Source organism: Bison bison, unplaced genomic scaffold (assembly GCF_000754665.1).
Source record: "Bison bison bison isolate TAMUID 2011002044 unplaced genomic scaffold, Bison_UMD1.0 scf7180017864162, whole genome shotgun sequence".
In the NCBI taxonomy this organism is placed as follows: Eukaryota; Metazoa; Chordata; class Mammalia; order Artiodactyla; family Bovidae; genus Bison; species Bison bison.
This window is the reverse complement of record NW_011494734.1, coordinates 1,108,285-1,121,936: the sequence shown is the minus strand read 5'-3', so window position 1 is coordinate 1,121,936 and position 13,652 is coordinate 1,108,285. Positions and strand designations below refer to the sequence as shown.

Sequence of the window (13,652 nt, the reverse complement as noted above, 5' to 3'; positions counted from 1 at the left end):
ACTGCCAACTGCCACTCCAAGGAGAACAGAAATGGTTCCGTTATTAGTGGCTGCTGCAGGACCACGACAGCCCGTGGGTGAGTGGTTCTGAGTGACGCCGTGAGCTTAGCAGTGAGTTGGGACTTTGCACCTTCTGTTGTAGAAGACTGTGGCCTGCACTCCTGAAATTGAAGGTCGGTACAGATAGGAATCAAGCCACCCTGGCCTCTCCTTACTCAACCCGTGTTTTATCCCAGAGCATTCTTATAAGCAGAATAGTTTTAATTCAGGGCAAGGAGAAGGTGGAGAGCTGCCCACCTAGGAAACCTACTTCTTGTCTGGTTTTTTTTTTAAGTCTACATTTTCAGGTATTAGAGGATTTGTATGAAGTGCCTACTGTGAGTTGTCACCAGGGCAACCACCTTCCATGTATTATCAATCCTTACAGGCTCATTTCTTCAACAGCAAATGAAGTGCGTGTCTATCGGGGCCAGTCCCTGGGCTGAATGCCAGGGACGAGAGAGGGCACGGGACACCTGCCCTTGATGCGCCCAGTGACGGGACTCCTGTACCAGTGGACCAGCAATTACAGCATGGGGCGTGTGCTGCGGTGGGGCCCTCACGGTGCTACAGGGGCACCTGCCCCCTGTAACCGTATGACGTGGGCATTATTGTCCCCATTGTATAGGTAGGGAGACTGGGGCTCAGGGGGTTAAGTTCTTTGCCCGAGTCACAGCTAATGAGTGACAGAGCTGGGATTTGAGCCCAGATCTTTCTGATTCCAAAGACAGCAGTGTTTGGTCCACATTTCCAATGACTCCCGAAGCTGGTGCAGAACAAGAGAATCACCTTGGAATCTTTTTGAAAATACAGGTTTGGGGGCCCTGGCCTTGCTCTCCCAAGAAGAGGAGGTCTGGGTGGCACTGAGCGGTCTCAGGTGGATAGTGGCCTAGGCGCTTTCCCAGCCTCTCACCTTAGGATCCTCCAGCCCTACTTGAGGCGTGGACCACGCATGCCTGAGATCAGGGCCAGGGCTTTCAGTGTGCTTAGCCAAGGCACCTGGGTAAGGCCACTGACATTGCCTCAAGACAGTCTTGGGAAGATTCAGCCCAGCTTTTGAGTAATTTTAGACATTGGGAATCCCCCTGTCCTTGTGTCTTCCCACCAGAGATACCCCAGCTTTGCCCAGTGTCCGGCTGCCTGCCGCTCCTATCTCCTTGGTGCCCCTGGGGCAGGGATGATGTCAGTTGTGCCATCTTCAGGGAGAATCCAACAGCTTATCACAAAGCTGGAAGCCACTAGTTGTCACCTGGGCTGTGGTGGCATTGTTACACTCATGTGACTTGCACAGTGGGTATGTTGGTGGTTGGGGCAGAGATCACCCTGATGGAGGAGTTGATACCATACCGGTGGGACTTCTTGTCAACCGCTCCACTACTGTATTGGCTCTGGACGCATGGGAGCAGCTGGGTCAGTAAAAGGTGAGGATGACAGCTCTGTCCCCAGGGGCAGACTGGCTATACACTGGCCTCAAGTTCTTCAGCCCACCTCCCATGGGAACCCTGTTCTGTACTCTCAGGATGACCAGGTAGTGGTCAACCTGGATCTGGAGATCGTCTCCTCTTCCTGAGGGACCCCTTGGGCCATGGCAGTGTCTCTCTTATCACTACTATTGTGTTTCAGTGTGAAAGAGATGCTAGAAAAAAAAAAACGAGTGAATGAATGAGTGAACAAATGAGGTGTGACTTTAACATATGCTTTTCGGTCCTTCCTCCTGTTGAATTTGCACCTGTTTTCTCCCCTTTTGGCCTCTCTGGTTAAGAATGTATTAGTGTTTGTTGCTGTGTATTTTTCTTTTTTCTTGTGTGGATTTAAAAACAACCTTAACAAAACCAGAGCCATCCTATATCTTCCCTTTTTTCCTCATCTATCTATGTTATGTATCCATATATATAGTAACAGATATATGGATACATATCTGTTCATATTGCACTGCTTCCCTGGTAGTTCAACTGGTAAAGAACCCGCCTGCAATGCAGGAGACCCCGGTTCTATTCCTGGGTCAGGAAGATTCGCTGGAGAAGGGATAGGCTACCCACTCCAGTATTCTTGGGCTTCACTGGTGGCTCAGCTGGTAATGAATCCACCTGCAATGCGGGAGACCTGAGTTTGATCCCTAGGTTGGGAAGATCCCCTGGAGAAGGGAAAGGCTACCCACTCCAGTATTCTGGTCTGGAGAATTCCATGGACTGTATGGCCCATGGGGTCTCAAAGAGTCGAACTCAACTGAGAGACTTTCACTTTCACTTTTCATCTGTTTATATATATATATAATATTTCATGTTTTTATAAAGTAATGTTTAGTGTTTATAGATATTGGTGATATTTTTTATTTTCTTGTGAATTTGGGTAGTACTGTCTCACACACACATTTCCTTAGGTTGAGATAACCATCATACCTGTCATTTTCAGTTATTTTATCATAGATCCAGTTGATTGTGGTATTTTTTTTTTTTTTTTTGTACTATTCTAAATAGTGCTGCTAAGACTGTCTTTGAACTTTTCTTGGGGGAGGATATTTCCTTGAGGTCTATTTTCCAGACTAAAATTACCAGGTTAACAGATCAAATGCTGTCTGTGAATGCTTTTTAACTGCTGTCGTCAGCACGAGGTTGCTCTTAAGAGAACTGTCGTCCCTTGAAAGTACCCCCAGCGGTGTGTACATGTGTTTGTTTCCCACTGGTCTACATTGCTGGGGGCGGTGGGGGGGGGTTTCTTTTTCAGCTTGGCTAAGTGTCTAGTGAGCGCATCCTTGATGGCTGATGGAAATACTTCAGGGCCCTGGAAAGTCCCTGGGACTCCCCAAATCCTACCCAGCAGTGCTTGATGCCAGAAATGCACACCTGAGGATACATAACTAAGAGAAGAGAGGCGAAAGGGGGACGCTACTGAGAGGGAGGAGTAAATAGCATCCCAAGTTATTTCTGACTTCAGCGTTGTATGCCAGGCCAGCTCTGAAAATGGGAGCTGCTTTGTCAAGAATCTTCCAAGAGGTTGGATCGCTTAAGTGCGGAGAAAAGAGGGCATCCCAGAGATACAAAAGGCATTGGTTCTGGGGCTAGGCAAGCCTGGGCTCTCCTTCCAACTGCCAAGGTCAATGTGACCTTGGTCTTGTTTCATAACCTCATTAAGCTTTAATTTCCCAACTGTAATGAGGAGGCTAACAGTATCCACTTTGAGGGGTTGTTGGGTAGATTATACGTGAACTGGTGGGTGTAAAAGCAGCCTGACACATAGTAGGCACCCAGAAATGCTGCTCCTCTTCCTAAGTGAATGAATGGGCACAGGGGAACCAGATGGCCGAGAAACAAACGCAGCCCTTTGGGGGGATTTGAGAGTTGGGCTGACATGAGCAGTGTAGGCACTGGCCCACACAATGCCTTTTGTCAGAGTGCCCCAAGTGATGCGCATTGCCTGGCTGGGTAGCAGGTGAAGAGAGGTAAAGAAGATCTAGTCTAAGCTAACTGGTGACGGGCACCCCCGCCTGAAGGAACACCTCGAAGCCACTCAGGCCCTGACAGCTTTTTAAAAAGCCCGCCCCTGCCTCCCCTCCCCCAACCTGAGAATGGACGGGGGTCCAGGCAGCTCACAAGCACTCCCGGCACAGCTGCTTGGCATGGTTCTGTCTGCTGCTCTCTGCCTGCCTCGTCACTTGACTTTCCTGTGTCTTCATTTCCTCCCCGCTGAGGAAGGCTGATTCAATATCCCCCTTCTAACCACCCCAGCACACTGTATTTAATGCCCTGCCACAACTGTGGCAAATGAGACCACAAGCTCACATGCTAACACCCTGCTCTCCACTTCCGGGTCTCCATAGACTTCCAACATAGAATTCGACGGGTTTCCCAAATGCAGGCTGCCTCAGTGTCCACAGCTGTAAACTGGGGGAATACCTGCCCCACCGCCTCACCGAGTGGCCACAGGATACAGCTAGGTGGTTCCTGCGTGATTCCCCAGGCTGAAGTCTGGGCTCTGCCCCTCACAGTCCAGCTTCAGTTTACTTTTGGAAGTTTAGACGTGTCCTTTATGGAAAGCATCCTGACTCCAGCTACTAAAGCAGATAGAATCCCTTAATAAAATAGAACCCAGATAATGATTTGCCAAACACTTGCTCTCAGACATGGGGGCCAAGAGGTACTCAGCACTGTCCAAGGAGCAAGCCAGGAGCTGGCCTCAGCCCAAGGGAGCTTACACAGGCGTATCGGGCCACAAATGACTGTGGTGTGTGTGCACACTCTGTTGAGGGGGTGGGGTGGAATTGATCCCTTAAACACCATATTGGAAAGTTCCCAGTGAGTTCTTTCTAAAACTGATACAGGGAACCACATTGGGTGTTGGCAGCTGGCTTGGCCATTCATGAGGCGTCTGGGCTAAGGTTTTAAATGCAGGACATTGATGCTCTGAGTATAAAAATATCTCAGTGAATAAGCCTAAGGGGAGGGGAGGGTTTAGAATTTTTACTGAGGTAGAATTGCCTGAGAACCTGGTAGACTTTTCCCAGTGGAGAGTACAGGCAGAGAATTGTGGAGACACCAGGATTCCCCACATAGCGTCTGCCAGCCCCCTGCTCATCTGGCCTCTGGGATGGCACCCTGGATGGTGGCACCTAACCATACACAGTGAGGCAGGTGGTCTTGGTGACAGAGGCAGGGCTCCGAATTTCCTGTGATGGAAATACAAAACACTAAAAGGATTTGGTTTTTTATTGCTTTGGTCCAGGGGTCCCCAACTCTTGGAGGTTGAGGTCTCACGCGGTGGCTGGCTGATACCTTAATAGCTGCCAATTAGGTGTTTTCCCCCTCTCTCCCTGGGGCAGTCAGGTGCCCTGCTGAAATGCCCATATTCACTGGGGAGGAGAGGTGTGTCCAGCAGCCTTCCAGGTGCTCCCTGCCCACTGCAGCATCTTCCAGGACTCAAGGTGATAGAGCCCAGACTCTGAAGACATCCCCAGGTATAATGTTTCCTAGCTCCATGAACTCAGCCAGCTTGTCTCTCTGACCTCAGTTTCTTCTTCTATAGAACGGATATAATAATTGTGCATCTCTCAGACTGTTGTAAGAACTAAATACTATAAGATAATCCAAGTGTTTCATAGAGTTCTTCTTTCATAGAAATCTTTCCATTGGCACATGGAAAATCTTAGTAAGTTATTATTATTTTTGGTCAAAGGACAAAAAGGGTGAGAGCAGAGGTTGTTGATCCAACATCAGTCATTGAGATTGTTATTGATGTAGTGGACACTTAATTCTGCATGAGTGTCTTGACAGTGATTTCCTGTTTTCACTTCGGAAGGTAACTGGTACTCACAGTCAGCCTCAGCACAATAGATTGGTTTGGTCTTTCTGTTCCACAGTCTAGAAAGAAATGTGTTTTAAGAACTATAGCCTTTTTCACTTTGGGAACTACACCTCAAAGAAATAATCCTGAATGACTTTTTAACTAAATTGTAAAAAGAAGAAGAAAGAAAGAAAAAAGTCAGACAGTAAGTAGTTAGAGAAGAACTAAGTAGTCTACAACATGTCAGGGATTAAATGTTCTCCAGGCAAGAATACTGGATTGGGTAGCCATTCTCTTCTCCAGGGGATCTTCCTGACCCAGGGATCAAACCCAGGTCTCCTGCATTTCTGGAAGTTTCTTTATTGTCTGAGCCACCAGGTAAGCCCTAATTAAATATTACCTAACCATTTAAAATGACCTATATGTGGGAATTAGAAACATATGAGTAGAATAACGTAAGTTGAAAAAGAATAATCCAAGGTATCGATTGATTACAGTTTTGTTAACGCATCTATATATATTAACAAAGAATGAGAAAATTTGGAGGAAAAGGATTTTTTTCTCTGAGATTTATCTATGGAATATTTTAATAGTGGGTAAGAAATGCAATGTTCTTTAAACGCATCTGGGCAAAGCAAATGTAATTAGAATAATTATAGGGATCCACCTGAAGCAATCCCTTGACCAAAATGGGTGGGGGGTGGGGATGAGTAAACCCAAAGTAGGTGAGTTCATGTATCAGAATGATTGTGATGTAAATGTGGAACACTTTAGCCAGAGACATTCCACCTGCCTGACAACATCTTTCTACAAGAAACTAAGACTGTCTTTCCCATCAGCAGCCCACCCACTTCTCCAACAAGGTCGTCACAGACTAGAGAAACAGATTGGATAGGTATTACGTCTTTATGAAAAATCTACTCTGCCCTACCCAAACATCAGTACTACCCATTTTCAAAAGTTTACCCAAATTAAGTGTGATGCTTATCTCCTAAGTGAAGCTCCAATCACTTTGACACTGTTCCCCACTTACACGGGCTTTGTCACCTGCACCGTGGCTGGTAAGCTCCTTCTCAAAGCTGAGGGGACAGAAGTACAGGTCTGTTTGTGGCATACCATGAAGATGTGACAGATTTAGTCTGATCAACATGGAATAGTTTTGCAAATAGTAAAATACTGCTTCAATCTCTTTTTATGATACAGAAATCTCCCAGTTAAAATAGGAGCGTGAAGGGCCATCTTCCAAATTTGATGAGTATTCTCTTGTATACAATTTGTTCTTTCAATTGGTCATTCAAGAAAAAATTATATGGCTTCTCTCGTGGCTCAGATAGTAAAGAATCTGCCTGCAATGTGAGAGACCCTGGGTTCAATCCCTGGATCAGAAAGAACCCCTGGAGAAGGGAATATTTATATGGACTGAGCATGCACACACACACACACACACACACGCATGCATGTGTGCTCGGTGGCTTCAGTTGTGTCTGACTCTTTGTGACCCTATGCACTATAACCCACCAGGCTCCTCTGTCCATGAGATTCTCCAGGCAAGAACACGAGAGTAGTTTGTTATGCCCTCCTTCAGGGGATCTTTCCAACCCAGGGATCAAATCCACATCTCCTGTGTCTCCTGAATTGCAAATGGGTTCTTTACCCACTAAGCCACCTGGAAAGCCTATATGTGTGTTGTGTGTGTGTGTGTGTGTGTGTGTGTGTGTGTGTAAGCCTTTTTCTTCTCAAAGAGAGAGAAGAAAAAGGCTTATCCATTGATTTAATTTTTTCTGTGAGTTAAGTAGCAGAATGTTTTGGCAGGGTCACTAAGTGTCATTCTCTGGGGGTGATTTTGTAATCACTGATCTGGCCCATTCATTTGTCCTTAAGGTCACTCGTCCTTCTGATTTATCTTGCTCACTTGTATTATTTTCAGCTCTTAGTTTAACAGAATAAAAATTCTCTTCATTTTGAAAGTTTCTCTCCCCCACCAAGAACAGAGGAATATTTCTGCACATCCTTTCCCCCCACCCCTTCTGCCAGCTTTGAGTACATGAGAGCAAATGAGTGAATAAAGTCTGCAGAAAAATTCAAAGCAGTAGTGGTAAAAATCAAGTCTTATTTTAGTTTTGGAAGCTTCTGCCAATAGAAAAAATTGCTAAGCAAGACATTTCTGAGGGGCAGAAACAGCTATGAATTTGAAGTGAGAAGGCTTGGTTCTGGTCTCAACCCTGCAGACTGGTAACTGGTAACCTCTCTCACTGATAACCTCGTCTGTCAACAAGCAGATCAAATGAGCTGACTTTTTAAGACTCAGTTCTAACCTTCAGTGATTCTAAGTCCTGCACTTCCTAATTTCTTGGCTTCGCATCTTGGTCACAGTACACCCCATTTCCTGCCTTCCTGAGAAGCAGCTCAGTCCCTGCCCACAGCATAGAGGCCCCGTTCCTCTCACAGCCATTGGCCCTGACCTTGGCTAGTCACCTCATGCTCTCTGGGTCTTCTTTGGCCAGTCAGCCATGAGGAGGGTGGAGATGGCTGGCTGCTTCCTGCCTGTCTCAGAGGGGTTGTAAAGCCCAGTACAATTTTATGAAAGATGAATTCCTCCAAGGAAGATCCCACCTGAGTAAGATATTTCAATACTTTAGCTGTAATTATTGCTGTAACATTCAGGAGTCATGAGAGATGGGAAGAGAAGGAACAGGCGTAAGAGTGCCTTGTATTCATGATAATAGAGTGGAAAGAGGCCTTCAAGGCCATCTAGGTACCCACTTCATTTACAGATACAGGCATGGAAACTGAGCAAGTTTAAGTGGTGAACTCCAGGTCATAAGCCTAATAATGTGATGCGGTTGGAGTTGGAGCCTGAATCCCCTGGCTTTCAGCCCAGGGTCCTCTCTTGTACATCAAAACAGAGGTCCTAGAACTCTTGGTTTCCAAATCCTTCAATGTGATGCCTCTGGAACTGCACATGTATGCAAAGCCTCTTCTTGATTCTGTGAAGAAAGACTCCCCAGTAAAGTTACTCAGTGCAGGCAACCTGTGAACCCTAGTCAGGCAAAAAAACACCCAACAATCAGATGATCCTCAAAAACCCACTTTCCCCTCCCAGTTCCCACTTCCTCAGAGGACTAGAGCCAGTCTGCTTGGAGACAACTTGGCAGCGGGAGCACAGAGAAACCCCAAAGACTTGTTATGCTGGTCAGAGTACCTGGAACAGCAGCCAGAAATATCTCCCTAAGGAGAAAAGCCTGAGACTCAGGTTGGAGATGGAGGGACAGTGGGATCTGCCAGCTTCGCCCTCATCTTGTTCGTTATCACATTCAACCCAGATGTGCAGCTTTTGATATCTGGTCTTTCGCATTAGGGTATCTGTTATAATTTCATTTATTTCACTTACACATAGTAATTAGGCAATAAGTGTTATATTTGTGGGGCTCTGTAGTAGGTAAGAGGGAGCCAGAAGGGGCTTAGGATTTCAGAGCATTTGTCTTTTGGCGGGGTTCAGGATTCCTTCCTGTAATTGTGTACAGGACTTGGAGGCATTTTTCTTGGGAAGGGGTCTTTAACATTTATCAAATCTGTTACCCTGTCACAGATGGGAACCACGGTAGTGGGCATGCACTAGAGCTCTGCCTCGGGCACCTGCTCTCCTGGTCAGCATCCTCATCCCACCCATCGAGTTGAGACCACAGATGACCGAGGGTGGACGGGTGGGGCGGGTCTGGTGTCCCTGGAACCCCAAGAAGCTGGACCTGGCTGCTCAAGTCCAGGCCCTGCTCCTGTGGATTCTGCCTCCATTGTTATGTCTTCCTGCAAGTCCTCACATGGCACCTGTGGCCCTGGGCCTCAGTGAGTCCTGGAAAGGCCACAGGGACATGTGGACAGAAGCTTGGCCACCTCCCAGATCTAGAGGACGCTTTCATTCAGCCCTGCAGGTCCTTGTGATTTCAGTGCTCCCACTAGGGGTCTTCCCAAGTGGCACTAGTGGTAAAGAACCTGCCTGCCAATGCAGGAGACATGAGAGATGCAGGTTCGATCCCTGGGTTGGGAAGATCCCTTGGAGAAGGGAATGGCAGCCCACTCCAGTATTCTTGCCTGGAGAATCCCATGGACAGGGGAGTCAGGCGGGCTACAGTCCACGGGGTTGCAAAAAGTTGGACATGACTGAAGTGACTTAACATGCGCTAGGGGGTCAGGTTTGAGAAATTTCTGTTGGCTTCCTTAAAAGTCGTACCCTCCTCACTGCCCTCAGGGACCCTGTGGCCTCTGAGTGGCTGTCTGAGGATGTGTGGTTGTGTGGTTCTCTCACTGCGCCCAGGTAACACCTGGCGTCCCCTCTCTGTTCCCGTCTGTGGCAATGATTTTGGAGGATTGCCTGGTAAACGCCTCCGGTGAGAACTCTGGCGTGAGTGCAGTGTGCCATTTGATACAGAGATTCAGAAGGTAATCACTGCTAGTTGGCGGGACAGGATGTCAAGCAAACTGTAGTCAGAACAGAGGCTCCAGGGGCCAGCACTGCAAGATCAGCACTCTGCTCTCTGCCTGTTGTGTATACTAGCATGCATGTGACTCACTTGCTACAGATGACGTGCTGAGTTCTATTCTTTCTCCCCCTGTAGAGAGAAGACACGGTTCAATGTGTAGACCTTCTCCATCTCCGGCGTCTCCACCCTCCAATTCCAGGACATCCCTAGTACAGGTGAAAACGAAAACCTGTCTCAGCGGCCATAACTCTGCCAGCAGCTCCTCAAAGCCATTCAAAACGCCCAAAGACAATCTACTTACCTCCAGCAGCAAACAGCACACAATCTTTTCAGCGAAGGGATCAAGGGACAAACCATGGTGAGTGTCGGGTGGGTGCTGGCGGCTGGCTGACTGTTCTCACTGCTTGTCCCTGTAACCACAGGAAGCAGTGCTTACCCATTGTCTTTATTCCTGGGCATTGTGTCCAGGAATCTGGGGAAGTGGGGAGAGAAGGGACAGAAAACCATCGTGATGGGATAAGAAACCTAAACACTGGAGAGAACCGGGAACTTTAAAGGACCGTCTGCCTGACAGGGGGGTTTTTTCCACTCCTGAGAGCTAAGGCAAGTTGTGTCTAAGAAGAGAGTAAACGGAGAAATACTCCTCAGTTATACGGTCACCTCTCAATTTTCTGTCCCAGTGAAGAGAAGTGTTGGTATAAATAATCAAAACCACAGCCAGTCCGCCCAGAGGGGAGTGAGGCCATGGCCCTGCCCAGGGCCCTGGGAGGCAGGCCCCCCACAGAGCCCCCATCACGAGCAGCCTGGTCTCTGTTCAGTGAAGTAACTGCCAACAGAGGCAGGTAATTGGGAGCTGACCACAGGAGGAAGAGAGGAAATCCAAAGAGAACATCACCACTTTGATGGGGTGGGAGAGGGCTGGCTGAGATGACTGAAAAATCAGAGGCTTTTAATTGACTTTTTTTTACCTCCATCTTTACGGAAAGTCAGTAAAGGTTACCTATGGAATGGACAGATAGGAAACCAAACAGAAAATGAGGACAGGAAGCAGAAGATGAGTATCTTCAAATGCCAAGAGCCCTTACGGACCGGCTTAGTACAGAGCCTCCAGCCTTATCTTGCTGGCCCTGTGAAGGCAGATGAGGGATAAGTATGGAGATTGTTCATCTATATACTTAAAGAGGAAGAAGTCTTCTGTTAATTCATGCTAGTTAATTACACTTACGTTCATAGCTGGGAAAGCTGTGGATGAAAGTCATCATCAATTGGTTTGTCACTGCACGTGGGAAATTATGATGACTTTGTAAAGAGCTAATTGTGCCAGATCAACTGAGGAGCCTCTCACGACAGAGAGGAAGGGTTCAGACGTGGCTGTCAAGAAGGGGATCACCTGTCATGCAGCCGGGGTTCATGGCCAGGCTTTGCTGTCTTCCAAGTGTTAGGATCTCCATACTGTAGGACATGACTGTAACTGGTTAGGGAAGACCTAGCCTATGAGTGATACTGGTGGCCTCTGGGCCTGCCTGCTGGTCGCGTGAGTGTTCCTCTTTTGGTGACCTCGGAGAGCACCTGAAAGGTTGTTTGCCAAGGCATCATCTCGTGTCCTGATGTAAGTGCTTCCTGAATCACTGCCTCTATACAGATCTCAGCTGGTGACCTTGGGCAAGTGACTCGATCTTGGTGTGCCTGTTTTCCTCATGTGTAGATGAAGAACGTGGTTAACAATATCTCTCCCCCACGGGATTTTGTCTATCCCCGTGAGTATGGCTTCCCTTGTAGCTCAGCTGGTAAAGAATCCACCTGCAATGCAAGAGACCTGGGCTCGATCCCTGGAGTGGGAAGATCCCCTGGAGAGTGGAGAAAGGAAAGGCTACCCACTCCAGTATTCTTGCCTGGAGAATTCCATGGACTATATAGTCCATGGGGTCGCAAAGAGTCGGACATGATTAAGTGACTTTCACTTTCATGAGGATGTAGTAGTCTAAGTTTTTTAAAAGCAGCAAGTGTGATGTCTGGAGCAGAGCACATCAGTAAATATTTGATGATCATGTTATCATTATCACTGTTGTCACATGTGCCAAAGGACAGAATTCCTATAACTCCTCAACCAGGTTTAGAAGCAAAATCTCCTGGTAAAAGTAGAGAAGTGGTTCTTCAAACTCAGACTGAAGTTCAAAATGGAAAAAGATAACCTTTGATTCAGAGTCTAGAAATGAGCTCTAGAGCAACCAAATGAGGGAAACTGGGACAAGGCTCATGGGGAGTGAGTTGGGAGGAGACTCGGGGGTCACAGATCACAGTGTGAATGCTGTAAATGATAAACATGGTCCCGAAGGGCAAGACACAGCACCAAGAATTCTCCTAGGAAACAAGGCTTCAGGGGGACCGCTGGGGTTAGATCAGCCACCATGTTTGGGTCACACCAGCTAGCCTGCACTTCCTAAGCCCTGCTCTGGGCAAGGCCCCTTCAGCTAGAGACAGAAAGTGGTTTTGAGAGAATCTGAAAATACTAGACAGGGTCCAAAGAAAGGCAATCAAAAGGATTGCAATGATAGAAATAGCCATTCTGAGAAAAGGACTCCAAAAACTACAGCACTGACCTTGTGTGAAGAGCAGAAAGGTCCTGGGTGATCTACCTGACTGCAAGTAGGTGGATATTCTAGACAGATCAAGGGATGCAGGACCAGTGAGGCTGAGCGTTGATTGCAGCAGCCTCTCTCTCATCTCTGGTCAGTCCGTCCCCTGCCCGCCAACACCAGCGAGGTGTATCGGAGGGCTGGGAATAGTTGATTTGGTGGCTTCCAGGGCCTACCTCAGTTCAGGAAGGCTTCCCTAGAGGGCTGTGTGGAAGAAGCACTGGCCAACAGACAAGAAAAGTCAGTTTAAGTCCCAGCTTGGCCACTAACATTCTGTATGACCCTGAACAAGTCACTTAACTTCTCTAAGTCTTATTTTCAGGCCTGAATATTTTGTCATTTTTAATTCACAGTCCTCAAAACTTCTCCAAGTTTCTTAATTGTCTACTGAGTTTGAGTTGGAATCTCAGCCCATTATATACCGTAGATCCCGTTCCAGTGGGTACCTGAAGTGGGGAGAAAGCAGAGGCAGGGCTGAGTCCCCCTTTAAAAGCCAAACACCTACATCTAGAAGGAGCTTTATCTATAAACACCCTCTACAAACTGGCTGCAAACCCCTTAATCGAGTCGTGATCATTCGATACTGTCCCCTCACTCTAGCTTCCCCACCATGTCTTCCCTTGGTCCCTTTACCTAAAACATCCATCCGTCTTTATTCAGTTTAACATTTAGTGAGCACCTACTGTGACACTTTGTCCCGGCTCTGTAACAGTCCGTAAGGGTGTACAGGGCTTGTCGCCTGTGGCACCTTTGTGCAGGCTAAAAAGAAGCCTGGATGCAGCCCCGGACCAGAGAGCACAATTGGCTAATGACCATCATCCCTTACTCACTTCCTCAGCCTGACATCTAGTGCAGTGCACAACCTGCACAGCTGTACACTGTGCTTTGGTGGCACGAAATTAAATAAGACACACTGTCCTAGGAAGCCTGTAAAAGGAAACATGCGCCAACACAGAGCAGTGTGACAGGAGCTAAGCCTTTGGTGGCACAGAAGAAGGGCGCCTAACCCAGGCCGAGGACTCAGAAAAGGTTTTCCAGAAGAGGTCACACTTGAGCTGAATTTGAAGAATAAATAGGAATTACACTAGACAAAGAAAACTGGACTAGAATGATAAATCTTACATTGATATAGATACGTATGTGTATATATGTACACACACATACATATATAAATCTAATAATATATTTTTAACCACAATTTTTTTTAATCCTTTTTTTTTTT

General features: G+C 47.2%; 1 protein-coding gene across 9 annotated transcripts in view; it reads left to right on the top strand.

Moving 5' to 3' along the window:
• ATXN7L1 (ataxin 7-like 1) overlaps nt 1-13,652 on the top strand; it is a 257,762-nt gene that overhangs the window by 197,974 nt on the left and 46,136 nt on the right. For 6 of the 9 annotated variants that reach the window (XM_010841444.1, XM_010841450.1, XM_010841448.1 and 3 more), the window contains one exon: nt 9,930-10,152. In XM_010841444.1, coding sequence (XP_010839746.1) covers nt 9,930-10,152 — 223 coding nt within the window. The other 3 variants (XM_010841445.1, XM_010841447.1, XM_010841446.1) reach the window with 3 other exon arrangements.